Genomic DNA, 23,426 nt, shown 5'->3' on the forward strand with positions numbered 1-23,426 from the left:
AGAATGGTACCATCAGCCCGGCGCTAAACAAGGATTAATCCTACATATCAATTATGTGTAAGCACTACTGTGTCCGTCGGAATTGGTCGCCAACCTTGAAAAGGGCACCGACATATTTCTCCTCGTTGCTTTGCCATATACCCTGCCTGCAATTGAACTATTGAACCTGTAATACTATTATGAAGTGCCGCAGTTACGGCAAGAAAAAGAAGGGTTCGTGGACGATCACTCCACGAACCCTTCTTCCCTATTTGGCGCAGACACCGAATGGGGAAATCTCGGCGGCATTTGGCGCTTCCGCAAACGTCTTTAGCAGTTCCACACTGGCACAGCTCCCGAGTGGATTACTTACAGTAGACTGCGAGAATCAGCCATTATTACATTACTATCATCTATCATCGAGCTGTCTGTCTTGGTGAGTGCCTTAGGGGTCTTTGTGGAGTCCAGGAACTTCAATCTGGCCCAATCGGAAGTCCCTCGCCGCCGACAACCTGAGATATTTGAGGTATGGTTATAGTTGTTCATCCTCCGCGCCGTGCACCTAAGATGCCTTAATATAAAAATCATATAGCAAATCGAGATTGTGCTCACAGTTGGTACCTTTCCTCTCAAGCTGAATAAGAGGAGAGTCTGTCTGCTCCCCCTCCATCAATCTCATCGAATGTAGGAACATGCTCGCCAACATGTCTTGTATTGACCTGAGCTCAGTAGCTCATATCGCCGTAACGACCATGATGCCGGTCCTTAAGCATGATCAATCATAAGTCACGACGACGGTGGATTCGTTTCATGCAACTACTGCAAGCGCCGTGTTCCGCCCAAACCCTGAATATAATATAGCATCTTGCCAAATGGCACCATAATCACCTTTGCAAGTGCGTTTCCCAATTTAGTCTTTTGTTCTCACTGACCCTTGCAGTCACCGATCTCGAGACAATCGACCTGTCGAGGTCATGGCAGAACTCCGATCCCGGCCTCTTCAATTACATCGCAAAGCCGTGGAATGCATCCGACCTGGCTGACTATCCCCTGTACCTGAACGAAGGAGCCTCCTTCTCTAACGGCGAAAGCCTCTTTTTCTACGGAGCCTAGGCCAGCGAGTGGGGAGGGCCCCCTGTCCCGCCGCTGGCAACGTGGAAGTACGACACAAATAACAACTGGACCAGGGACGGGTTCTGGGGCGTTCCCGTCGTGAGACTCACACGGGGAGGCGCGGTCCAGTCGTCGCTCGATAAAAAAAAGCTTACTATCTAAGCGGCACGTTGCACCCTGCCGGAAACCCTGTCTTCCATAACACGCCGGGGCGGATACGTCCATGACCCCGGGACTGATCACACTAGATATGAATGCCCTCGAGTGGACCAATGCATCTACTGCCGATATGGACACTTTCGAGACCATTGGCGATGGCTACGTGAGTCTTATCGAATCTGCGGGTGACCAGGGCCTCCTCGTCGCTTTTGGGGGATATACGTATCCCGTCGGCAAGAAGCTTTCTGTTTTGGCTGCGAGGCAGAATGATACTACTCATCAGGTATGGATCTTTTTTTCTCTTTCGTTCTCGGTTCTCTAGCTAACGGGGATAGGACTTAGAATTCAGTGGAATTCGCTCGAGTCTACGACATCGCGAACAAGAAATGGTACACGCAGCTAACAACAGGCGATATTTCCCGCTGGCGAATGGCCGGCTGCAGCGTTGTAGCTGCGTCCGACGATCTGTCGTCCCATTCAATGTAAGCCATCCCCATCCGGATCTTGTGCTCAATCTCATGGCTCAAAGATCAGTAGCTATGTTTTCGGGGCATGGCACAAAATACAGGGGATTCCGACGGCGACGTCTACGTCCTCTCCCTGCCCTCTTTCCAGCGGATTCGTCCACCGGGACAACACTATCCGATACCAGCACAAATGCCAGCTAGTCCAAAAACATACCATGCTAGTTATTGGAGGCATTATCCCAATTGATGGGATGGAGTATTATCCCCAGTGGCGAAACTACGACACCGCGACCTTCGCTAACGGAATCGGGATATTCGATCTGCAGACTCTCTCGTGGAGGACCAACTATAACGCCAGTGACGTTGAAGGACATGCGATTCCATCCAAGATTTCGGACGTGATTGGCGGGGGTAGGTTCTCATCATTACACTATAGTAACTATAGTAACTATAGTAACCCTTTCTCGAGCTCTTCCACTAAACACTATCTATCAGTCCAACCGGCGCCGCAACCCTTACCGAACCAAAAAACGGCTTCAACAGCACACAGCTCGCCAGCCTATTCAAAAAGCGCGGCGTACGACCACCTACCTCTACCGCAGTCTCACCCAGCACTTCCGCAACATCCACATCAACATCAACGCAACTCCCCGCAGCAGCAGCAGCATCATCCTCATTATCATCCGGCGCCATAGCCGGAGTAACCGTTGGCTCTGTCGCCGGTGCAGCCGCCATCGGCGCACTAGCCTTCTATCTGCTTGTCCTCCAACGACGCCGTAAAACCAGGCTCGCGAAGCAGAGCATGCCCTCGTGGGTGGATCTGCCCGCGGGTAAATCCCATAAGCGTCCCCAGATTTACCCGACTGAGCTGCCGGGTGGGCACTATCCTCCGGCGTTTGAGTTAATGGGTGATGGGGTGGTTCGGAGGGCTGAGATGCCGGCCGAGGGAAATCGTTAGATGACATTGGGTTAGGGTTGTGTGCGTGATGTCTGTATGTTGAATGTGATGTATTGTCTATAGCGTTTTGCCTTGCATGTGGCATGTATATATCTATGCATTATGCATTGATGTAGATTATTCTATACACGCTAATTACCATCTCCCCCTGTCTAGCCCCAATAGAATAATACCATATTTGACATACCGGAGCTAAATGTCGAGAAAGGTAGACCCCCATCAAAGCTTCCCCTTCTCAGCCACACTCACAGAGACAGTATCGAGTTCGACGAGTAACATCCCCTCGACCACATCCTCCTCCTCCCCATCCCTCCTCACCTCAAACACCCACTTGACCCGTCCCGCGCGCGGACTCCTTACCTCCAGCTCCATCTTCATCTGCTTCACGAACGCAACAACCTGGTCTTTCGCGATAGTCTCACCAGGCTTCACCAGCACCTCGATCAACTTCCCAGATAGCGGGAGGACGATATGTCGCGGGTTCGACGGGTCACCGCGGCGATGGCCCGAGACGAGGGCGCTAGCTGCGGTGGCTGCGCCTGTGGCGGAGAGGTGGAGTTTGTATGGAATGGACGCCGATGGCGTTGTATACTCTATTTCAGCGGTGAGGGAGGAAGGGAAGTCATTGCGGAGGACGCGGGAGAGACGCAGGTGCTGTCTGATTTCTCCCGTCTCTTCTTTTGACGTTGGGGATAGGGCTAGAGGGGAGAGGGAGATGCTCCACGCGTCGCCACGGCGGAAAAGGAGGGACGATGATGTCGGTAGCTGCAAGCCTGGCCGAGCCGGCTTTTGGTGATGAACCGAGACAAGCGAGGCGGAGATGCGTTCGCCTGTTCCCAGGACCGCCGGGAGATTCCGCTCCAGCCACTGCGTGTCGATCCTCCCCTCTAGAAAGTCCTCGGTTGCGACAATCCCCCGGAGGAGGGGCAGGTTCGTCTTGACCCCTTCTATACGGGTATCGCTCAGCACGCGCCGCGCTTTCCGCACGGCAGACTCCCAGCTCGAGGCGGTGACGATGATTTTCGCGAGGAGGTTGTCAAAGTCCGAGGCGACGGTTACTGGGGGGACGAGGTGGCTGTCGACGCGGACGCCGTGGCCGGGGCCACGAAGAAGTCGGTGATTTTGCCGATGCTCAGCGCGAAGTTGGCGCTGGGGTCTTCGGCGCAGAGACGGAGCTGGATGGATCGTGCTGAGGGTTGTCTTGATATTGGCACAGACTCCGTCAGGATGGCCTGGAGAGATTCGCCCGGGCTAACCGCAGCTGCGCCTGTACGAGATCCACCCCGGTCACGGCCTCGGTGACGGTATGCTCCACCTGTAGCCGGGGGTTAATTTCGAGGAAGTAGAATTCGGGCCTGCTCTCGCTGACGAGGAACTCGAACGTGCCGAGCGATCGGTAATGGATGGTACGGGCGATACGCAGCGCCGCCTCAATTACTCTGTTAATAATCGACCGGTCCAGCAGAGACGGGGCACACTCGACAATCTTCTGGAACCGCCGTTGCACACTGCAGTCTCGTTCGTGCAGGTGGTGGACGGTCCCTGTCCCGTCGCCGAGGACCTGCACCTCGACATGGTGGAAGCCGTCCACGGCGGCCTTTTCAACGAAGACCGTCTGCGAGTGGGACTCGCTCCGGGCTCTGGCCACCAAATTTGCCAGCTCGGATGCCTGGTGCTGGTGGATCAGCCGGATCCCTCGTCCGCCGCCCCCGTCGACTGCTTTGATCATGACGGGGTATCCGACTTTCTCGACGAACGCGCGGATCTCGTCGAGAGATTGCGCGCTGTGAGATGGGAGCACTGGAACCCCGCAGGACGCAGCCAGAGCTTTGGCTTGCAGTTTATCGCCTGTTCGCTCGAGGATCTCGGCCCCCGGCCCGATGACAGTCACCCCGATTTCGTGCATGCGGCGGGCGAACTCGGCGGATTCGCTGAGGAAGCCGTAGCCTGGGTGCACGGTGTCAATGCCATGTTCTTGGCAGATTTTTACGACCAGGGATATATCCAGGTAGGAGGCTGCAGACGGAAGCGTGATGGTCTGGTCGGGGTGGCCCAGTTGACAGTGCGATGTGTCGTTGGGAGTCGATAGGGCAACTGTGTGTACAGGGGGTGAAAGCTCGCGGGCAGCTTGCAAGATGCGCACTGCAATCTCACCTCTGTTGGCTATCAGGAGTTTTTTCATCATTGTTGAGTGTATCGATTTGGTAGTGTTGTGTAGTTCCAAGTCTAGATATAGATATGGAGAAATGATGCGGGGAACGAACCTCGGCTCTCGGTTCCCCCGCAATTTCTTATATCATTCTAGCCATCTTGCACAGTATCAATTACATTGAAGCATTTGAGGAACCTACAAAAATGAAAGACGACACGGCTGCCAAACGTCTCAATCAACTCTCCTCCCACCTATCAACACCCCAACTACCACCAGACTACTCCGACGTCCTCTCCACCATCGACACCCTCAAAGAAATCGCCGCAACCCCCAACCCTTCTCACCGCGGCTACGCACGCCAGAAACAAGCTGGCAAGCTCTGGGTCCGCGAGCGCATCACCCAGCTCCTCGACCCCAACTCCTTCGAAGAGATCGGCTCCGTCTCCGGCACCGTCACCTGGAAACCCACCGGTCCCACGTCAGAAGTCCCCGAATCCTTCACGCCGAGCAACAATGTCCAGGGCTTCGGGAACCTCCGCGGCCGACGCGTCCTCCTCACAGCCGACGACTTTAGCATCCGCAGCGGACACGCCGACGGCTCAACGGCAGACAAGACAATCTACGCCGAGAAGCTAGCCATCGCGCTCAAACTGCCCGTCGTCAAGCTCGTCGACGGCAGCTCCGGCGGCGGCAGCGTAACCACCATCCGCAAAGAAGGATGGAGTTATCTCCCCTACGTGCGCATGTACGCGCAGGTTGTGGAGCAGCTGAACAAGGGCATTCCGAATCTGGGGGCTGTCGTTGGACCTGCTGTAACCTCCCTCTCCTTGCCTTGTTTCCCATTCCTCTGGGGGGGGGGGCGCTGAACTTTCTACTAAGCGATGATGATAGATCGGTCTCGGCGCAGCACGCGTCGTCTCATGCCATTTCTCCGTCATGGCGGCGGATATCGGTGCGCTGTTCAACGCCGGCCCGGAGGTGGTCGCCAACGCCACCTTCGAGGAAGGACTGGATTTTCAGGATTTGGGCGGGCCAATGGTGCATTGCACCAACGGGACGATTGACAATCTTGCTGCCAATGAGGCCGAGTGCTTCGAACAGTTGCGGACGGTGCTCGGGTTCCTGCCTAACCATGGCGGCGAGGCGCCCCCGTCGTGAAGTGTGAGGATCCGGTGGACAGAGAGGACGTCGGCTTGCGGAGTGTTATTCCGCGGCGTGCGGCGAGGATGTACAACCCCTACACCATTATCAGGTCTGTAGTGGACGCGGGCTCCTGGTTTGAGATCGGGGGTTATGGGGCCGGACAGCGATCGGGGGCTGGCGAGACTGGGTGGTCGGCCGGTGGGGATCATCGCGAATAACTGCGAGGTGAATGGGGGTGCGCTGGATGCGGCAGGCAGCCAGAAGCTGGCGCGGCTGCTGAAGCTATGCGATGTGATGAATCTGCCGGTTGTGCAGTTTGTGGACGTCCGTATGTCTTGGTCTTTTCCCTTGCGACTGTAAGAAAAAGATGCTAAAGACGCTAATGCTAATATGTAGCCGGATATGCTATTGGGACCGTCGCCGAACGCAACGCCACGATGCGCTGGGGGGTGGAGCTGGCTAAAACCTACTTTGCCACGACGACTCCTATCTTCAACGTGATTACAAGGCGTGCGTATGGCGTTGCCGGCGGGATCATGCTGGGTGCCCGAGACCCCGTCGTTCAGGTTGCCTGGCCTTCCGGGAACTGGGGGTCTCTGCCACTGGACGGGGGCATCGAGGTGGGCCATCGTCAGGAACTGCGAGAGGCAGAGCAACGGGCGGCAAAGAGAGCAAGGCTGCCCGGTATAAGGAGTTGGAGGAGGAATATCTGCGGCTGATGAATCCCGTGCGGACGGCCAATGCGTTTGGGGTGCAGGAGATTGTCGATCCCAAGGATACAAGGAAGATCTGCTGCGGATGGGTCAGACACGTGTACGAGGTGTTGATGGCTGAGCGGTTGGCTTTGAGGAATTGTGGGAAGATCCAGCCTGTCTTTTCATAATAGTCTACTGCATAGTCAGGCAATCTACACTAGCTTCCACACAATTGTAATATAGAGCCCAACATACGTAATCTCCTCGGGTAAAGAACGGCTGAGATGATTTGTTGAAAGTCATTTCCCCCGTGCTTTCCCGTCCATCTCTCCGGTCAGAACTCTAGAAATGCAAAGTACGAAACAGATCTCCTTTTCAAAGCAACAAGCCTATATCAAATGACAGGGCCATAGTGCTCTCCTTTAGCAAGTATTGCGGCGGACAATAGCCCTCCACTTGTCCAAGAGGTTCTCTGGGATCGCAATGATTGATGATGACCTGCGCCCCCTGGGCAATGTTGTAAAACCCAGGAAGAGACTTGGGCGAGGTGTTCTACAAGGTCCATTATTAGCTTCAGTTCTCTAAACCCAAGGCAGAGATACTCACATCATTGCACCACCAAATAGCAGAGTTACAAGAGCAGCTTGTGGTAAGAGATACGCGATTGCCACCGCACCCAGTGAATGTGCGCCGACCTCTTTGGCTATGCCCTTCCGTACCTTGGCCCGTTCTCGCCAGTTGATCGTCTTCTCTTCCTTCTGCATCACTTCTCAGCCTGACCTCAGCAGAGAATCTCCCACAGGCGCATCTGCCATGTCGAACTCCCTCGCCATCGGGATAACCTGCGGCCTCCAGGCTTCCGTATCCAGAACATTCCAGCACTCCAGTGTAAATCGAAAATGGGGTGAAAATGGGGTGTCTTTCCCGTGGTCTATAGCCCACTGGTTCGTGCGGGCGACGACCCATGCAGGAGTGTTCGAGGCCCCAAGGTGTTAATCCTGGTGGGCGACTGCTGAAAGGTGTGGCTACCATATCCCCCGACGAAAAGGAACCTGGCCGCAATGAGAACGGTGGAGGGTCAACGAGGGAAGCTCTTGCGGATTTGGAACACCGCGGGCCGAAACCTCTTTCCGCCCCGCGAGAGGAACCTACTGTTATACCCCAATGCCAACGCAACTAATATGCAAGAACTTTATATATAGACCAATGATATCTTACAATGTAATTTGTTCTATATCATCGCGGTATCTGTTTTATGTTCTCGTGGCTGTGCAGTTTAACCAATAAGGTATCCTTCGTCACCGAGGCGCAGCGCTAGACGCTTTATTAAGGGCGATTCATGCCCTGGTTTAGGAGCCAGAAAATCGAACTATTCCTCCTCCAACCCCAAGTTTACAATGGAATCTAATCCCCAGAGATCTTGCTTGATATACTTGAGAGACTTGACTTAAAAGTCACTTTCAATGTATCCTTGGTTTCAAGGAAAATGCGAAGTTTAAGCCGTCCTTTGCTTTTACGAACATTTGAAGAGGGGCGTCGGACCACCAGAACGATGCCTGGAGCGTTGGAGGAGCTTTTACCAGCAGCTCCTGACGGATCCTTCCAGTCCATTGCCCACCGCCAGTAGTGGTCGACCTTATACAGCGGCCGAGGATGAGGTCCTACAGAAATTGGTGGCTAGAGGCCTCGCCTGGGACGAAATTGAGAAGGAGTTCGGTCTGCGCTTTGCTAAGAGGACTTTGCGGTCACTGCAGATGCGTTGGTCAAGAAACCTGAATATTACAGCTCGGTCGACGAGATGCTCAAAACGCTATGCAAGTTTCCGTGTCTCTCGAGTACAGTGGAATGAAAACAAAGCAAAGCAAGGGAAGAAAAAGAATCCCAGGAAAGATCTAGGGTTAGCGACCATGACGGTTTTATTCCACGTATTTAGCATTGAGCTTCTTCCACATCCGTGCAGCGCCAAGGTCTTCATCCGACTGCTGCATTGGCTGTAAAAATTCATATCCGGGCATTTGCAAGTACATTACTTGGTGCTTCTGTTCAGAAAATGATAACATCAGCATATCTAGTACGTACCCGACAGCGGCAGTAAGGTGCTGTTATAGGCAGCGTGCTTACCTTCCCCATGGTCAATTGAAGAGCTCCTTCGAAAGGATGGGGATTGTACTCCTTTAAGGTAGGGCTGCCACGAATCATGGCAAGTATGTTCTTGACAGTAATGTCTCCTTGAAGCATACAAGCGCGTCCCTGCTTCGGACCTCCGGTTCGGGCAACATCACCTAAGGCAAAGATGCGCCCGTGATGAAGCAAATCTTGTCCACTCCGCGAAGAACTGGATTCCTGAATCCCAACCTGCAACGTAGGCTTGACGATGATTTCTCCATTTGCGGCAAGAGAATTTGCAGCATGCGGGAGCATGAACTTCGAATTCGGCCTCAGACCAGTACACTGAATCTACAAAGACCGGTCAGACCGCCAAACATCCTGTATGACTAGACATGACATGTTAATATGAACTCACCACCAAATCGAAATGCCTCTTAGATCCATCCGCCATGGTGAGCACCATTGGCCCTTGCGCTTCCCCCAGTGCAGAACGCGGGATCTCAGGCCTCTCTCGGAGCAGGATTTCTACACCCCTCTTCTGCAAGTCAGCCATCACATACTCATGGATCTTAGGCCCAAACCGGGGCAACAATTGGTCCCTCGAATGAATCAATGTAACATGCTTCCGCCCATACTCCTCCTTTATTTCTGTCACTAGCTCAATACCCGCTGCGCCGCCACCGATGACAGCGATCCGCTCCGCGTCACGTATCTGCCGCTGGCATTCCCGTAACTCGGCAGTCGCTTGTTCCCGAGAAACAGAGCGAAGCCTTGTTGGGGCAGGTTGCGCTGCACCCGTCGCTATGACCAGGTAATCATAGGGAACGATATTACCATCAGTAAGAGTCACATGGTTTTCGTCTAGATTAACCGTTTTAGCTTCGCCTTGGACATGCTGAAAGATGCCCGGAGGCGCAGACCCAGCGAGGCGATCGTATGGGATGAAGGCCTGCGACTCACGGCCGCCTAGCACGGCTAATCGGGGAAATGCAAAGGCATAGTGGAAATGGGAGTTTTTTTCGAGCAGGGTAACCATCCATCCTGAGGGGAGGGTATGGGCGAGACGTTGGGCAACGTGAGAACCGGCGAAGGAACCTCCTAACACAAGTACTTGGCGTGGCGATGGATGAGGACGGTAGTTGATGCGATGAATGTAGCTTGAGACTCTGTCTAACCCCTGCTGAACATTATGTTTGGCACTCAGGTAGTAGAATTGCAGAAAGAGCTTTATCTTTTGGAGAGACATTAGACTTCTGATGTGGGCGAGGCTGGAAAGAGGTGAGAATCAAAGAACATGCGATGTACTGCGCAATCTGCTGCAGCGAGTTAGATTGATAATAATATTTTGGGAGGATACTCTGCATTTTTACCTCTTATACTCCTTTTCTTCCGTCAATTCCGCCGTCCTAGCGATCTCCGTCCCGCTCGGAGTCGGCATAGTTTTGTGATATATGGATTTATCTCCGATACGGTCTTTTCTGGTTCAGTCCCACAATGAGTTAAAAGGTTCCTTGTGCCACATAGCGGAATAATAGGCCCTTCCTTGGGTAGCTATACACTATTATACAAATGAATATACCGCAGCCATGTAAAGGCCAAAATCCGACGAAAAGCTCAGGGCCGGTTTTCATAAACCGAGCAATGGCAACTAACGCGGTACCAGCAAGATAGAAAAACTCCCGCAAACACGTTCGTTCCCATGTAGGATCCACCCTCATGTGCTAGTGTTCCCCCGGCAAATCGTGTTCGTGACGAGACCCGGGATGGAGGCAAAGAAAACGTGAGCCCATTGTGATATCTGCACTCTTGTGGAGGAGAGACCTGGGCATCCAGAGCCAAGACTAGTATGCCCAACAACGCGCAGAAGACGATGTATATGCTGTACCGACCCAGCCTGTTGGCGACGAGCCTGGTTCCAAACCGGCTGAAGAAACTATGGAATAATTAGCAAGGAAATCATGAGCTGGGACATCCAACCTACCTTGCTGCATTTAGAATTGGGACAAGGCACTGGGATAACTAAATAGACATCCCTTCTGAAGCTGCCGAGACGGGCTATATAATTAATGGGAATGAAAATCAAGCAAGACAGCTAAAAGCTGCCACAACAAGCAGAAAATACGGGTTCATGTAAGGGATGTGGAGATCCTGTATGGCGAGCTTTTGTGGTTGTGCAGATACTTGGAACTTGACTGTAAGACTGGCAATAATGAGCAAGAAATAGAATCATGAATGCTGCTATCCGCATAGCCCATACTTAACCCACTTCCGTGATAAGGTGAGTGACCTATGATCAGAAATATGATGCCACAGGACTTTGCTGCAGGCACAGAGGTGGTCCTAGAGTAGGTCCGTTATCAGACGAGCCATTTAAGGTGCAATATCTAACCAACCATCTCTCGTGATTAGCAAAATCTTGCGTCAACTCAGGATTCCTCTACTAGGGCTCGTTGATCGGACCGATCCTGTTCCAATAGTTGGTTCAGCGACTTGTCTCTACTTGATGGACCTCAACTGCTACTATAAGATTAGACAGCCCGTATCCTTTGCATGGCTATCTGCTTTCCTGGCACATTGGGCCTACTTAGTCCTTCCTGTAATGTCCTAGTTCAAAAGTGCCGTAGAGACATCCTCTTGGGGCTTGTGCGCAACAGTCTTAATCGGATCATCATTGGCAAAGAAAATTTTGGTCAAGGCTTGCTACAAAGTGATATATGTGAATGATGGCAAGCTAGTTCCTGAGGCAGCTTTCTATACTATAACACTGCTGGAGACTGATACACTGCTAATGTCGAATGGTTTTGTGATTGTCACGGGCTAGAAGATCTCAGTCCGCGGCTTTACTCTAGCCGTCCCAATAGGCCACGAGGAATGAAATGGAACTGCTTAAGGAGGAAGAAACTAGGTACAGGCGGCGAATGTACTAATCAATGTAATGACTAGTAACAAGCTCTCACCACGTGGCCACAGCCGATGACAGTAATATTAGCGTTAATTATCAGTAATACTTCAAATTGTCCAACAAATGCTATTGAATTCGGTTCGGAACTGGGAGTTCAGCGTTGAGCTTTCCTTATCTGAGTAAATTTCCCAGGCCTAGCGTGACTTCTTGGCATCGGCAGGCTCAGGTCTCTCTTGGGTAGAAATATCCAGCTCCTCATAGTACGGCAGGTCCCATGCATTCTTTTCGCGCAGAAACCATTGGGCAACCGCATCAATGCCTAGCAAAGCAGCCAGCCACAAGATAAAGTGCATCACAGAAATGCCCCATCTGGTCTCCGGGGCTACAATATTTGGCATACCGGGACCTAGTGTTTGTACTTCTTTCATGAAGGGTCGAAATTTTCTGTCATACTCGTTCAAAGCGGTGAACAGAGGGTCCTTGGGACCATCGGAAGATTCAAGACGACCACAGTACTTGGCAATCTCCCCTGCCAAGACATAGGCTCCGGTAAGGCTCGATGTGGTGCCCATCCCTGTGGCGGGAGAGGGACAGTAGGCAGCATCCCCAACGAGAACAACTCGACCACGAGACCAAGAGTCCAGCCTCACTTGTCCCACCTTCTGAGAGTAGAAGTCGTTCGCCGCCGTGTCATTCTGCATGTCACGGATGATTCGCGGTGTCTTCCAGGCAGCATCAGCGAAGAGTTGGGCCCAGACTTCTTTTTGCTCCTGAATATCGCTCTTTCTGACATTTTCCAGTTTTTCCGAGGCAGCACAGTAGCCGAGATATGCTTGAATCGTGTCCCGAGCATGTCTTCGCGTGAAAACAAACCGCTTCCTGGGAGCGTTATAAAGCGTGCTAACATATTCATCCCTTCCTCCCGGGGAACCGTGAAGTATGCAATGTAAAGGCCGAGAAAGTGGAACGGATCTGGGGCGTCGGGTCCTAGCATCATCCGCCGAGTATGCGATCCTTGTCCATCCGCACCCACTACTAGATCAAATTGATCTTTCTTGCCGTCGGAGAATTTGACCCTGACTAAGTCGCTATCCTGCTCGAGCCTCTCGACATGTACACCAAATATGTAGTTGACACGGTCCTTGGTAAGGTTGTACAACATGCGACAGAGGTCTCCTCTCATAATTTCATAGTCGGTTGTGAAACTCTGCAATCCCTTGCCGGACTTGTTCACCGGGTAGAAAGCTTTCTGTTTACCGTGATCATCGACGAACTGCATGCCGACCTCGCTTATTCCTTGAGAGCGGAAAAGGTCCTCGAGGCCCATACGTTTCATGACTTGAATTCCGGGTCCCCGTAGATCTAGCTGTTGCCCACTGGCACGCAAACAGGGGAATCGTTCGACAATCGTAACATCATGCCCCAGCTTCGAGAGCCAGAAAGCAAGGGCGGGGCCAGCGATACCTCCGCCGCAGATAAGAATTTTCAGGGGTGCCATAGCGTGGGCGTGGTACTTGATGGACAATAGGCGCTAGTTGGTTGGGGTTGTGACAATAATGTTTGACGCTGGAGCTTCGCAGTTCTGCTCGTGGGCACCGGTGTGTCTCGTGTACCGACGAGGTGTGGGCGCTTTATATGCAGGGTCGGATTAGGAGGAGTGAGCATTGCTTTCCTCGGAGCCGACATGCCATGAGGCTTTGCTATTCTCCGTAGTTACGGCCGGTTAACGCGACGCAGATCAGATCTCCGAAGACTTAACATCGGCGGCCTATTCAGCTACCCTCTTCGGCTTCTTGCCGGCCTTAAATGGACTCGGATATTGCCGAATTGCTCGGGCATAGGAGCTTCGGGTTATGGCTTTCAGTGACATGCCTTGCCCCGTTTAACCGCCGTCCACGCTTTTCCTTTACCTTATAATTGAATCGATACGAGGGTAATATCGTCCCAATCGAAGAGCAAGCCTGAAGAATGCCAATTCTAGAACAATAAACAAGGATGTGAAAGTCTTCAATGCCTGGTAGAGCTTAAACGGGAAAAGCCTCATGTCAGCCATATCTTACCACTATCGAATCCGGAGAGTATCAGATATTGATATTTAACCGAATTCTGGCTGGGCCAATCAGATCGCTGGATTCTACCATGGATTCAACTCGCCGGATTTTACCGAGTTTTCATTTAGTCGATTATAAGTAGTTAGTTAGATATCTAGTTTGCCAGAAATCAGCCCTTCATTCATCCCGAATCATACCCTTTACTAGCGATTACCATAGATTCGCTATCATCGGGGATCGGTTGACACCTCAGTTTTTGTTCGCCCTAAGCTCCGGTTCTGACTACATCGGAGATAAAAAGACGGATGAACCACGTGACATTAACTAAGAAGAACCGTTCGGACTTCGGGTCAAGCCCTGCATTGAAAGAGAACAAATGCTCCGACAACCAGTTATGTCCAGCTCAGAGGCTTCCGTCTGTAGCATATCAACGATGTGGTTAAAGAACGTCTGTTTGCTAACCGGTGTGGTTATTTGCGGGCCGGAGAATGTGATGGCCCTGAGGAACGGAGGGCCTTAAAATCGATCTGATCAATATATTGTAAGCCCTCAGCAGAACAAGCTACTCTAGCCGCCAGATGGGTGATCTGGAGGCGGGCGGAAGACTTCTTTTCTGTCCGAAAAGCCTGGCCCTGCAGTACATTATATGATTGATAGCTTATCCCAGATAAAACGGGGTTGTACAAAATGATTCCAGCAAAGCAGAAAGACAGACAAAGGCGGTCATCACATTGTGACTCTTCTGGGACGGCTACTCCAGAGCAATTATCCGCCACCTTTCAATCCCGAAACGGTGTTGACTTAGAGGCACAGGTGGCCTTGAGAGCTTTCAGATGTCTATACAGCTATCTGTAGTTACTTTTATACCTGTAACTTCCTGATTAGGCGAGACTTGTTCATAGCGAAGAAGGTGCCTTGATCTTTTCGCCGAACGACGGCCTTGCTCAATACTTCCACTCTTATCTACTTACTGTAACAGTTGACCTTGCCCATTTACTAGGCTATCTCTTATTGTCTGCCTCGACTGCAGGTTTACCCACGCATCCTCTCCTTTCCGCCCCAGTTGTGGTAGTCTAGGTAGCGGTAGCCCTGTGTAAGCTGAGCAGCAAGGTTGGTGGAGTGGCATAAGAAAAGGAGGTAATTCTTCGGTGTTATAGCGAGCGCAAAACGCATGAAAGTGGCCGCGTAGATGACCAGAACGCCTGTCATCTTTCCCGATATTCTGCGAAGGGTCAGATACTACTCCTCGAAGACCATAGCTGCAGTCTTACAATTCGGGACTCTTTTGCGTGTCCATGACAGCGGCTATTGGAATTCCGAAGGTCGATACTGGGCCCCAGAAGTCTACCGAAAAAGCAATTAGCCATCTCTCCACCCGTGATCGTCCTGCTGTATGTCTCGGTGAAGGTCTCGCGCCTTTGACGCAGCTCAGGGCCAACAGGCAAGCTGTTGACTTTTAAATAGATTGATCCAATCTCACATATTCACCTGTAGAGTTTCGAGCATGCGACGGATGATCAACAACAATCCAGAGAGGACCCAATCCTTCCGTCACCCGGCGTAGTGGGAATAATGAGGGGAAACTTTTGGATCGTACGTACGGGTGGAGCAGAGATAATCAAGCGTTGCATTGGACCTGATCTTCGCATTTACGAACTTGACAAATGCAGCCATTTCGAAGAGTGTGCCTCCGTCAAAGACTCTTGAAGGACGAAGAATGATTTTGAGGCGCTTGGAAGGTCCGATGACCGGAGCCCCAACGGAGATGTGCATGGCGGAGTTATGCAGGTGGATCCTTGTCTGCAGAAGCCCTCACTTCGCATAACGGGCAACTGTGGTCGAGCACGGAGATCAGCAAATGGGTTGCGCAGGCCATACCACGGCAATTCAGAAAAGGCGCTTGGTGCTGACAGGAGTAACTTGTAGCCGCAATGATTACATTTATAACGAAGTAGTAGCAGGAAGTGCACCGGCGAGATATGAGAAATGGAGCTGTGAGGGAGGGAGTTTCCGTATACGCACATTAAGTAGGTCAAATGGCCTGTTCGAGTAGGAATCCCCGCGCTTTGGTCGCCTCAATGTGATTAGACCTACCCAAAAATAAGAAAGGAAAATGTAATCATAGCTAGAGCCTCTACATTAGACTAGACACACAAGATGTATTCCTATGCTGAATTTCTGGCTACACAATTGTCCCTGGATTCTATCCATCCAATAGTTCTCCACTCTCGCTGAACAGAGAAACTTTCCCCGTCAGTAAAGCTTGCTGCAAAGCCCATCCGATCTTCATCACTTTAATCCCCGTCTCCAGAGGGATGGGAACAGGCTTATCATTGACCACTGCATCGACGAACTCATTGGCCTCCCGCGCGAACGCGTCCTCGAATCGCTCCCAGTACTCAGGCTGGACCTCATGTCGCATCCCAAGCTTATCCGCCAGGATGACATTATTCTTCCGCGGCAACACATTCACCATCAGCTTACCTTCTGTCCCCGTGACCTCTGTGCACACATCATGGCCATGGGCCTGGGTCCGCGAGCAGTAGAAGTAAGCAATCTTTCCTCCCCAGAACTCGACAATACCAACAGCGTTGTCAACGTCGGAGAGCTGTTGTAGTTCGGGATGATGTTGGAGTGTTCCAGCTGCCCAGCAAGCCTTTGGAACCGGGTTGTCCAGGAACCAAAGCGAGAGGTCGATATCGTGAATTGCGCAGTCGACGAAGATCCCGCCATTCCGAGCAGCATACTTCACAAAGAAGCCCGACTCGTCCCGGAGGTCGCACGTATTCGATCGGACCATGAACGGCTTTCCGATCGCATTCTGGTTGAAAATTTTGTCGCTTGTATCGCGGTATGAGGCGTCAAAGCGCCGTGAAAATCCTGCCATCACCTTGATGGACGGGTTAGCCCTTGCAGCGTGAATGACGGATTGAACCTATTGAATGGTTAGCTATCACCGCGCCTCCAGGTCTGCATAGGATATGTGGTGAGCGAGAGTATGTGCTATTTACCTCCGCAAGATCAGTGCTCAAGGGCTTTTCACAGAGAACATGGAGGCCCTTTCCGATCGCTGCTAAAGATTGGCTCGCGTGAACATCGGTGCTGGTTGAGATCCAGACAGCATTGAGGCCAGGGTGTGCTAGCATTTCCTCGTAGCTGCTGTAGACAGCAATGCGAAATTCCCTGTACTCTTTGTTTTCTCTAGCCATTGAAGTTCATGAGCATCAGTGCTGCACACTGCCACCACCTTAGCCCGTGGGGTACGATACAACAGGGTGTGTACGTGACGTTTACCCTTCGACGGCTTCGGTAAGTGAGTGCATCATAGACACGGACGAAGGTCTAGCTTACCATGCGGCCCAGACCCGCGACACCAATGTCCAGATTGCGATTCATCGTTCGTGTTCCTGAAGACTTACAATAAAATGGCGGGTCGTTACTCAAACTCAAGTCATTAATAGAGAGAGAGAGAGAGAGACAGAGAGGATTAATAGAGCTAAATCTTTTGGAATTCTCATGCTATTTATCATTTCTAGCAAGACAGCACTATGTTAGTTGCTTTGCTGTGAAGGGCAGCCTTCCGGAGACACCTGCCTCATACGGTCGTTTGACACTGCCAGACTTAGGAGGAGAATAATATGGGTTATAGTTATCGTGTAGACACAAGTCTGACTAAGTAATAATCCCCGCTCTCCGGACTGACAAAGTACTAATTCCCGTCCTGTTTGTCAACTTCGTCACGGGTTAAGCCTATAAGGCAGTACGGAGGTTCTAAGAGGCGTTCTGTAGTAGCCCGGGTCGGGATCACATATGTAAACTAGCCTTCTATCTGACTGCATCCTCTGCTAAGACTTCTGTCAAGCTCCATTGCTCTGTATTTTGATATCTCAATGACGTCCTAAGGAGAAAAGAAGACCTAAAGGGTCCCCACCTGATATATACAAACTTCACATTTAGACTACTTTACAAACTAAGATTTAGATATCGTAGAGGCTTTGGTATTGAGATACTGGAGTTTCGAAAAGTGCCACATATATGGAAACGGCGGCTGGCCTAGAATGGCGGTTTGCCAATTATTCTTGTCGTGTGAGATAGTCCAACCACCCTCTCACAAGAATAACATGGCCCTCGGCACAACCCGTGTCGTATCGAGATATAACTTTTGGTTATCAAGGAGAACTGCGCTGCCGCTAACATCTGTTCCCAGTTGCCGGACTTGAAGGCTCAGAGGCTAACCCAATTCTTATTGATCTGAAAGTTGTCTCCTTGTCTGTGAAAGACGCTGAGATATGCACTTCTCAACAAAGTTTTGACGGCTCTCCTAAAACCCATCTGTATCTCAGATGAGGCTACTGTCTGAGAGAGCCCTGAAAGCCAAACAGAGGACAATGCTGCCGTACGATGTCCACACGGTTCACATCTTCATCCTGTTGGCACTCCTAATGAGAACATGGAAGATCCCCAGTCAGAAAGCAAGTGTGGCGTTGGCATGCGATGTTCTGTCATCCAAATACAGGGCACAATGACGACTACATTTGACTCTTCTGAGCTCCCTGTTTCGAAGAGAGTAGACTCTGCGAGTGTCCTGAGAGCGACTGGCAGGGCACAACTCCCGTAGGGTCTCCACACATCTTGACTGTGAATTCTATTCGCATTCCTGAGGAAAGTGCGGAGGTTGAGCCACGAAGGGACCACGGCATTGCCATGGACAGTGCTCTGGCTCAAACGGAGAGCGCCGCAAGGGCCGCGTCTGGCTCTTCTGAGCTCCTCATTCGAGAACCAGAAATTCCGGCTCTCACTAGGGTTGTCAGCGTCCCTTTGGACAAGTGGCACCTCGGGGATATTGAAACGCTCAAACCAGTCAAAGCATGCCTCACAGGCTGTATATGGAAGGAAACTGTCTATGTCTATCTCCTTGCAATAAACGCACTAATGGCGTTGATGGACTTCGAAGTTGTGAAATCTTCTGCAAAAATGTAGCCACCCTGCCGGGTGAAAGTAGCATATATGCAGCCAGCGGGATTATATAAAGCGTGCGCGGCGATGGTTTTGGCCACGACACCTACTTCCAGCCAGTAACGCTTAGCATGCACGTCTCTTCTCTCTTCACGTAGAGGGGTTTCTATTTGCACACTCACTTTGACATATCCGTAAACAGCTGCAAGTCAGGAAGGCGCTGTACAGGCATGTCCATGGCTCTGCCCCCTTCGACCGGAGGGGGACAGAAGCCACGGATGCTTTCTCGTTTGTTGTAGTAAAGGACTAGTGCTGGATGTCCTCATGCTCCTGTGTAGCTCCAAGGGAACCAGTAAGGGCTTACATACCGATTCAGTGAGCCAAAAAAGAAATGAGGAGAGGGATAAGTGTTGATGTGTCTTATGAAGAGATAAATAAAAAGCATACACCTAGCTGGGTCGCTTTTAGGAGGGCGTGGCTTGGATTTGAAGCCCAGATGCAGAATTCTGTTCCACCCAGCTTGAATCCATTAACTCTATCGAAATCTCCTTTTCTCTGCGAATTTTTTTGAAAGCTCTTTGCTATCACTATTCCATCCTCACCCTCATCCGTTGACGGAACGTCCCACACACTCCCATCATCTGTGCCATGTATGGGTATACTATCATTAGTAAAGGAATGATGTTGCAACTCCAAAAGGAGGTGTCTCACAAAGCAGATATTTACCATATCCTTCAGCATGCACAGGGATCTACAGTTTGAGTTCCAGCAAAGCACAGGAGAGATTCAACATATAGCTCCTTATAAGCTGGGCGGCGAGAACAGGGCTAACATAAAGTGCAATAAGACTCTCTAATGAGCAATTTCGCGGCTAGTGAATGATATATGCTCCTAGGGGTCCTTCACTAGGACCTATGACCAGGGAATATCCTATGGAATGCTGAGCCGAAAAAGGTCCTAAATAATCAATTCCCATTAGTGCACATTAAATCACTGACTAGGCGGTTAGTGTCTCTCAGAAGGCGGCTGTAACTTTCTTGATACAAAATATGAAACGTAAAACACGCTGTATGAAAGTATGCATTCAACTAGTTACAGTGGCTCAGCGTCCAACAATGGCTTCCACAGTGATCGTCGTCGATGCTCTATATGAGTGTGAACAGGAGAAAGATATGGAGGTAATCCTTGAGCTTTTACTCAAGGCCCACCATACATCTCTATCGAGCTTGAGGCTCAACTAACGTGGTCAGGTTTGCGATTGGAATCGTGGGGCGATGCGGGCGTGAGAGGCACGGCGCAGCAGCCCCGGCTTTTATGTGGGCATGATCCTGATTCTGATGTTTGCTGAGGTGTTAGGGTAAGATTTCTTTGTTCTGATTAGGTTTCAATTACTGACGCACTAGGAAGGCCTGTATGGCTTGATTATCGCTCTTTTGATGAACTCTAGGGCAGCTCAGCTAAAGGATAAATGTAGCTGATTGCGGGTTTGGGGCTATGAGGTAGGGTCGATGAATGAGAGCAACTTGGATATGTACAAAGAATAGTATGCACCTAACCAACCAGTATAAGCCAACAGGCACGTGAAGCTCAGGATCGGCGACTATGGCTGAAGCAATGGGATATCTAGCAGTATACAGACACAGCGGCATACAATACATTGTGACAATTCGTGTCGGGAACTCTGAAATTCAACCCCCTGCATTCGCCCCCGCTCCATGTCGTGATGATACAGCTACTGTAAGTTTATTAGCAGATAAAATAATGTTCATCCTGCAGCTCACGTACCTGTTATCAAGCACTCGAATGGATCTCTTGTTCGAGGGAACGGGGACGCATCGTTGGGAGCCCGTGCTAGTAATGGCAAAAGAATCGTCTGTGCCGCCGCAGCTGTCGGTTTCGTACATGTCAAAGGTGGCTAAATTGGTGTTCCCATTATTCGCTGACTGGTTATTGCTGTCCGTCGTAGTGGAAGGGGGAGGATTCGTCGTAGTAGATGTCGGGTTGGCGATGGTGGTATTGGTGGTGGAGGAGGAGGGAGTTGTAGTATCGGTGCCACTTAGTGGTGATACTGAGGGTGTTGATGATGATGATGATGATGATGATGATGATGATGATGATAAAGCCGAGTCACTGTCATTTTCCACTTAGTCCAATCAATCCTAGGAAGAGACGTGAGGTAGGGAGAACACACCTTTGTGCATTATCATTCTTATGGGCAGCGCGGCTACCTAAGACCCCCCTACAACAGCAGCGACCACAATGAGCGCAAATACCACCACAGCGAGGACAATCCACCTCCATCGCGTTTTCTTTTTTTGCTCTGCTGTATCACCAGCTACAAAGTGTGGGCCTGTTTCTGTGGTCCATTGCGTCTGACCTTCTTTATTAACAACATATTTATCGTTGTGCCCTGGCGCGCAAGATGGAGGCTGCTGTGGATGGGCCACAAACTGCGGGGCGCTATTGGGTTCTTCCTCGAGATAGTAACGCTCCTAGATATAGAAGTCAGTCACTGTTTTCTGTGTAAGGTGGAGAGACTGACCATCTGAAGCGTTGTCGTTGATATCAGCAGCGATCAACACGCCGGGGAGCGGTCGGGGGATTCGGAGTTGAGAATAATGTCCATAATAGACCAGGGATTGGGAGAGCAGATGGTACAAAGATATTTAACCCAACAATGCCCAGTTCATCTGTCGAGAGCTGGGGCCTCTCTTAGAGGGTTGCTCCCTGCCTGGTTTGGTATAGCACCAGGTTACGAGACCCATCATGGAGATATCTTTGCTCCTCTTTTCTAGATAGCCATCCAGTATGATTATTCATTCTGATTACGCTCCACAGGTAAGCTTGAAAATCTACACTAGACTACAAGTTCGGGGCCAATTCTACCAATGCCCGCCCTTCTTGGCAGCTGGCGCATGGAGCACTTTGCAGATCTGTGTGGGATAGATGCTTAGCGCCGCATTGAGCCGGATGAGGTCGTGATTTGCGAACAGAGGTGCTGGGTTGCAGTTCAGCAAGGCCTTGGACAAGTTTGATAGGGTCAGGATATCTGGGGTTAAGGCGATACTATCTAAATATAGCAAGAGGGAAAGCATAGTAAGGTGAAGGCAAGTCACAGAATATTGGTCATTGCCTATATGAGCATCATGAAGCAGCAAGACAACATAAATAATCAGGATATCGCTTGTGGACTTATACATCATTAAGAACAAACACCTATCGAGGACAAGTTCTTCAAACCCAAGAATACATTCTGATCTCGATACATATAAGCTACCTTCTCGATGCTCTTAGCGAATGCGACCAGAAGGACCCCGGCATCCGGGATCTGAGATTGCTAATTTCCGAGACCCTCGGTATCACGAACAAGGTCAAGTGGCTTCTATCCAGTCGGCCCGAGGTCGACATCTACGACAAGCCCAGAATCAAGGCGGAGGCACTGGGGAGCGGAGGTGGAAATCGACGTCCGAAGTCGACCGGAGCCAGTAAACGCCGACATGTACACAAGCTCTCCGAGCTCGAGCGTGACAACGGATACAAGATGTTTTGGACGAGATTCGTCTTCAAGGATAGCCCTCGAAAACGATCTGTCCGAATACGAAGCTGTCGGCGTGTGAAAGCCAGCCCTCCTTTAGCGAGTCTTCATGAACGCATGATGGCCAAGATCGAGAGCCAAGGCGGACATGGTGCAGAGGACTTCAGGGGAGTCCTGGCAGCTTCCCGTCTTGCGACTCGACGGCTGTCTTACGCGGGATCCATGTCCTTGCTGGCTTTGCCGGATCGTGCGCGATCGGAGCTCATTGTTCGGAAAACGCGGCTCGTTTGTAACGTCAAGGACGATGTGCTCCACCTGCTTCGCAACTCCACGAAATTATCTGCGCGGCTATTTTGTGTCTGAAGGTGGAATTGATCACCTCATATCGACCTGGCGGACGGTCCATCGATGCTATGTCCGAGAGTCCGAAGCAAAATATCATGATCTCCATCCAGGTGTGGAGTCCAAGGACATCGCGGTGACGGAGAAAGACTCCTTGCGTGTTGTGCGATATCCTTGAGTCTTAGGTGAAACATCTGTGCGAGGTTGAGAAACAAGCATGGGACCGATGGTGCGACTAAGTGGACACACTACGGTAGTCGAGCTGTGGAATGCTGTTACCGGGTGCTGTACCCAGTCACTCGACCTCGAGAAGAAGTGGGTTGGGCTGATATGTCCGCAGTCTTCTCACCGGATAGCACAGTTCTCGCTGCCACCTCTGGCGGCATACAGCTCTGGGATGTCTCCACTGAGGCGTGCAGGCAAAGGTTCGAGGTGCCCGACGACGACCACTGCCATATCTTTAACATTCTCACCGGATGGTGACATTCTGGTACTCGGCGCGGAGGAGTCGGTGAGTCTGGGATATTGATGCTGAGGCGTGCAAAATGGTGCTTAGAGGGCATAGAGAAGATGTCTCGTCGGCCCCGCCTACTCACCGGACAGCAAGACCCTTGCTTCGGCTTCGTCTGACAGGACAGTAAGGTCTGGGATTCGACAGTTGGCACCTGCCAGCAGGCCTTGTCGAAGCGCAGTACTCCTCTCGTTGTGTTCTTGTCGCCTGATGGCAAGAGCAAGAGCCTTTCTGTGGTCAATGACAAGCGCCGTGGCCCTCTAGCCAGACAACAGACTATTGTGTCGACTTCTGGAGATGGACTTGGCATGCAATTGGGACAGCCTTTGCCGTGAGGGTTCGTGTTTGTATAGG

At 51.1% G+C, this 23,426-nt stretch overlaps 12 protein-coding genes across 12 annotated transcripts; 5 read left to right on the plus strand and 7 right to left on the minus strand.

The window, feature by feature from the left end:
* Positions 1-683: 683 nt before the first annotated feature.
* On the plus strand, positions 684-1,484 carry P174DRAFT_448683 (uncharacterized protein; the record flags this gene model as incomplete). Its single annotated transcript, XM_024828784.1, has 2 exons — positions 684-690; positions 920-1,484. 2 exons carry the CDS (start codon positions 684-686, stop codon positions 1,090-1,092), a joined length of 180 nt encoding a protein of 59 aa, XP_024685606.1. The 3' UTR covers positions 1,093-1,484.
* P174DRAFT_417992 (uncharacterized protein) lies at positions 1,316-2,676 on the plus strand (the record flags this gene model as incomplete). The annotated part of the gene is made up of 4 exons (XM_024824656.1): positions 1,316-1,534; positions 1,594-1,733; positions 1,789-2,133; positions 2,214-2,676. 4 exons carry the CDS (start codon positions 1,316-1,318, stop codon positions 2,674-2,676), a joined length of 1,167 nt encoding a protein of 388 aa, XP_024685607.1.
* Positions 2,677-2,895: 219 nt separating this feature from the next.
* P174DRAFT_501666 (putative pyruvate carboxylase) lies at positions 2,896-4,861 on the minus strand (the record flags this gene model as incomplete). Its single annotated transcript, XM_024831043.1, has 2 exons — positions 2,896-3,865; positions 3,933-4,861. 2 exons carry the CDS (start codon positions 4,859-4,861, stop codon positions 2,896-2,898), a joined length of 1,899 nt encoding a protein of 632 aa, XP_024685608.1.
* A 165-nt stretch (positions 4,862-5,026) lies between these two features.
* P174DRAFT_510119 (propionyl-CoA carboxylase) lies at positions 5,027-6,854 on the plus strand (the record flags this gene model as incomplete). The annotated part of the gene is made up of 6 exons (XM_024831638.1): positions 5,027-5,640; positions 5,720-5,982; positions 6,009-6,104; positions 6,136-6,299; positions 6,368-6,601; positions 6,625-6,854. Exons 1-6 carry the CDS (start codon positions 5,032-5,034, stop codon positions 6,852-6,854), a joined length of 1,596 nt encoding a protein of 531 aa, XP_024685609.1. The 5' UTR covers positions 5,027-5,031.
* A 4-nt stretch (positions 6,855-6,858) lies between these two features.
* Positions 6,859-7,632, minus strand: P174DRAFT_448688 (uncharacterized protein; the record flags this gene model as incomplete). The annotated part of the gene is made up of 3 exons (XM_024828785.1): positions 6,859-7,218; positions 7,273-7,424; positions 7,489-7,632. The coding sequence occupies 3 exons, from the start codon at positions 7,630-7,632 to the stop codon at positions 7,089-7,091; spliced, it is 426 nt and encodes a 141-aa protein (XP_024685610.1). The 3' UTR covers positions 6,859-7,088.
* A 661-nt stretch (positions 7,633-8,293) lies between these two features.
* Positions 8,294-10,093, minus strand: P174DRAFT_438800 (NAD(P)/FAD-dependent oxidoreductase). Its single transcript, XM_024826629.1, has 3 exons — positions 9,191-10,093; positions 8,788-9,123; positions 8,294-8,705 (listed from the first exon to the last, which is right to left on the minus strand). The coding sequence occupies exons 1-3, from the start codon at positions 10,019-10,021 to the stop codon at positions 8,583-8,585; spliced, it is 1,290 nt and encodes a 429-aa protein (XP_024685611.1). The 5' UTR covers positions 10,022-10,093; the 3' UTR covers positions 8,294-8,582.
* Positions 10,094-11,640: 1,547 nt separating this feature from the next.
* Positions 11,641-13,268, minus strand: P174DRAFT_438801 (FAD/NAD(P)-binding domain-containing protein). The gene is made up of 2 exons (XM_024826630.1): positions 12,609-13,268; positions 11,641-12,552 (listed from the first exon to the last, which is right to left on the minus strand). The coding sequence occupies exons 1-2, from the start codon at positions 13,173-13,175 to the stop codon at positions 11,872-11,874; spliced, it is 1,248 nt and encodes a 415-aa protein (XP_024685612.1). The 5' UTR covers positions 13,176-13,268; the 3' UTR covers positions 11,641-11,871.
* Positions 13,269-14,490: 1,222 nt separating this feature from the next.
* On the minus strand, positions 14,491-15,427 carry P174DRAFT_384665 (UPF0041-domain-containing protein). The gene is made up of 3 exons (XM_024823219.1): positions 15,330-15,427; positions 15,000-15,072; positions 14,491-14,950 (listed from the first exon to the last, which is right to left on the minus strand). The coding sequence occupies exons 1-3, from the start codon at positions 15,400-15,402 to the stop codon at positions 14,761-14,763; spliced, it is 336 nt and encodes a 111-aa protein (XP_024685613.1). The 5' UTR covers positions 15,403-15,427; the 3' UTR covers positions 14,491-14,760.
* Positions 15,428-15,931: 504 nt separating this feature from the next.
* On the minus strand, positions 15,932-17,124 carry P174DRAFT_457729 (Gfo/Idh/MocA family protein; the record flags this gene model as incomplete). The annotated part of the gene is made up of 4 exons (XM_024829579.1): positions 15,932-16,663; positions 16,740-16,929; positions 16,965-17,023; positions 17,080-17,124. 4 exons carry the CDS (start codon positions 17,122-17,124, stop codon positions 15,932-15,934), a joined length of 1,026 nt encoding a protein of 341 aa, XP_024685614.1.
* Positions 17,125-20,307: 3,183 nt separating this feature from the next.
* Positions 20,308-20,897, minus strand: P174DRAFT_384667 (uncharacterized protein; the record flags this gene model as incomplete). Its single annotated transcript, XM_024823220.1, has 3 exons — positions 20,876-20,897; positions 20,470-20,814; positions 20,308-20,419 (listed from the first exon to the last, which is right to left on the minus strand). The coding sequence occupies exons 2-3, from the start codon at positions 20,586-20,588 to the stop codon at positions 20,308-20,310; spliced, it is 231 nt and encodes a 76-aa protein (XP_024685615.1). The 5' UTR covers positions 20,589-20,814; positions 20,876-20,897.
* Positions 20,898-21,492: 595 nt separating this feature from the next.
* On the plus strand, positions 21,493-22,788 carry P174DRAFT_476450 (uncharacterized protein; the record flags this gene model as incomplete). Its single annotated transcript, XM_024830668.1, has 3 exons — positions 21,493-21,522; positions 21,765-21,780; positions 21,861-22,788. The coding sequence occupies 3 exons, from the start codon at positions 21,493-21,495 to the stop codon at positions 22,580-22,582; spliced, it is 768 nt and encodes a 255-aa protein (XP_024685616.1). The 3' UTR covers positions 22,583-22,788.
* P174DRAFT_418002 (uncharacterized protein) lies at positions 22,779-23,407 on the plus strand (the record flags this gene model as incomplete). The annotated part of the gene is made up of 2 exons (XM_024824657.1): positions 22,779-23,072; positions 23,195-23,407. The coding sequence occupies 2 exons, from the start codon at positions 22,779-22,781 to the stop codon at positions 23,405-23,407; spliced, it is 507 nt and encodes a 168-aa protein (XP_024685617.1).
* Positions 23,408-23,426: the final 19 nt, after the last annotated feature.

The sequence above is a fragment of the Aspergillus novofumigatus genome (assembly GCF_002847465.1).
Source record: "Aspergillus novofumigatus IBT 16806 chromosome Unknown P174scaffold_2, whole genome shotgun sequence".
In the NCBI taxonomy this organism is placed as follows: domain Eukaryota; kingdom Fungi; phylum Ascomycota; class Eurotiomycetes; order Eurotiales; family Aspergillaceae; genus Aspergillus; species Aspergillus novofumigatus.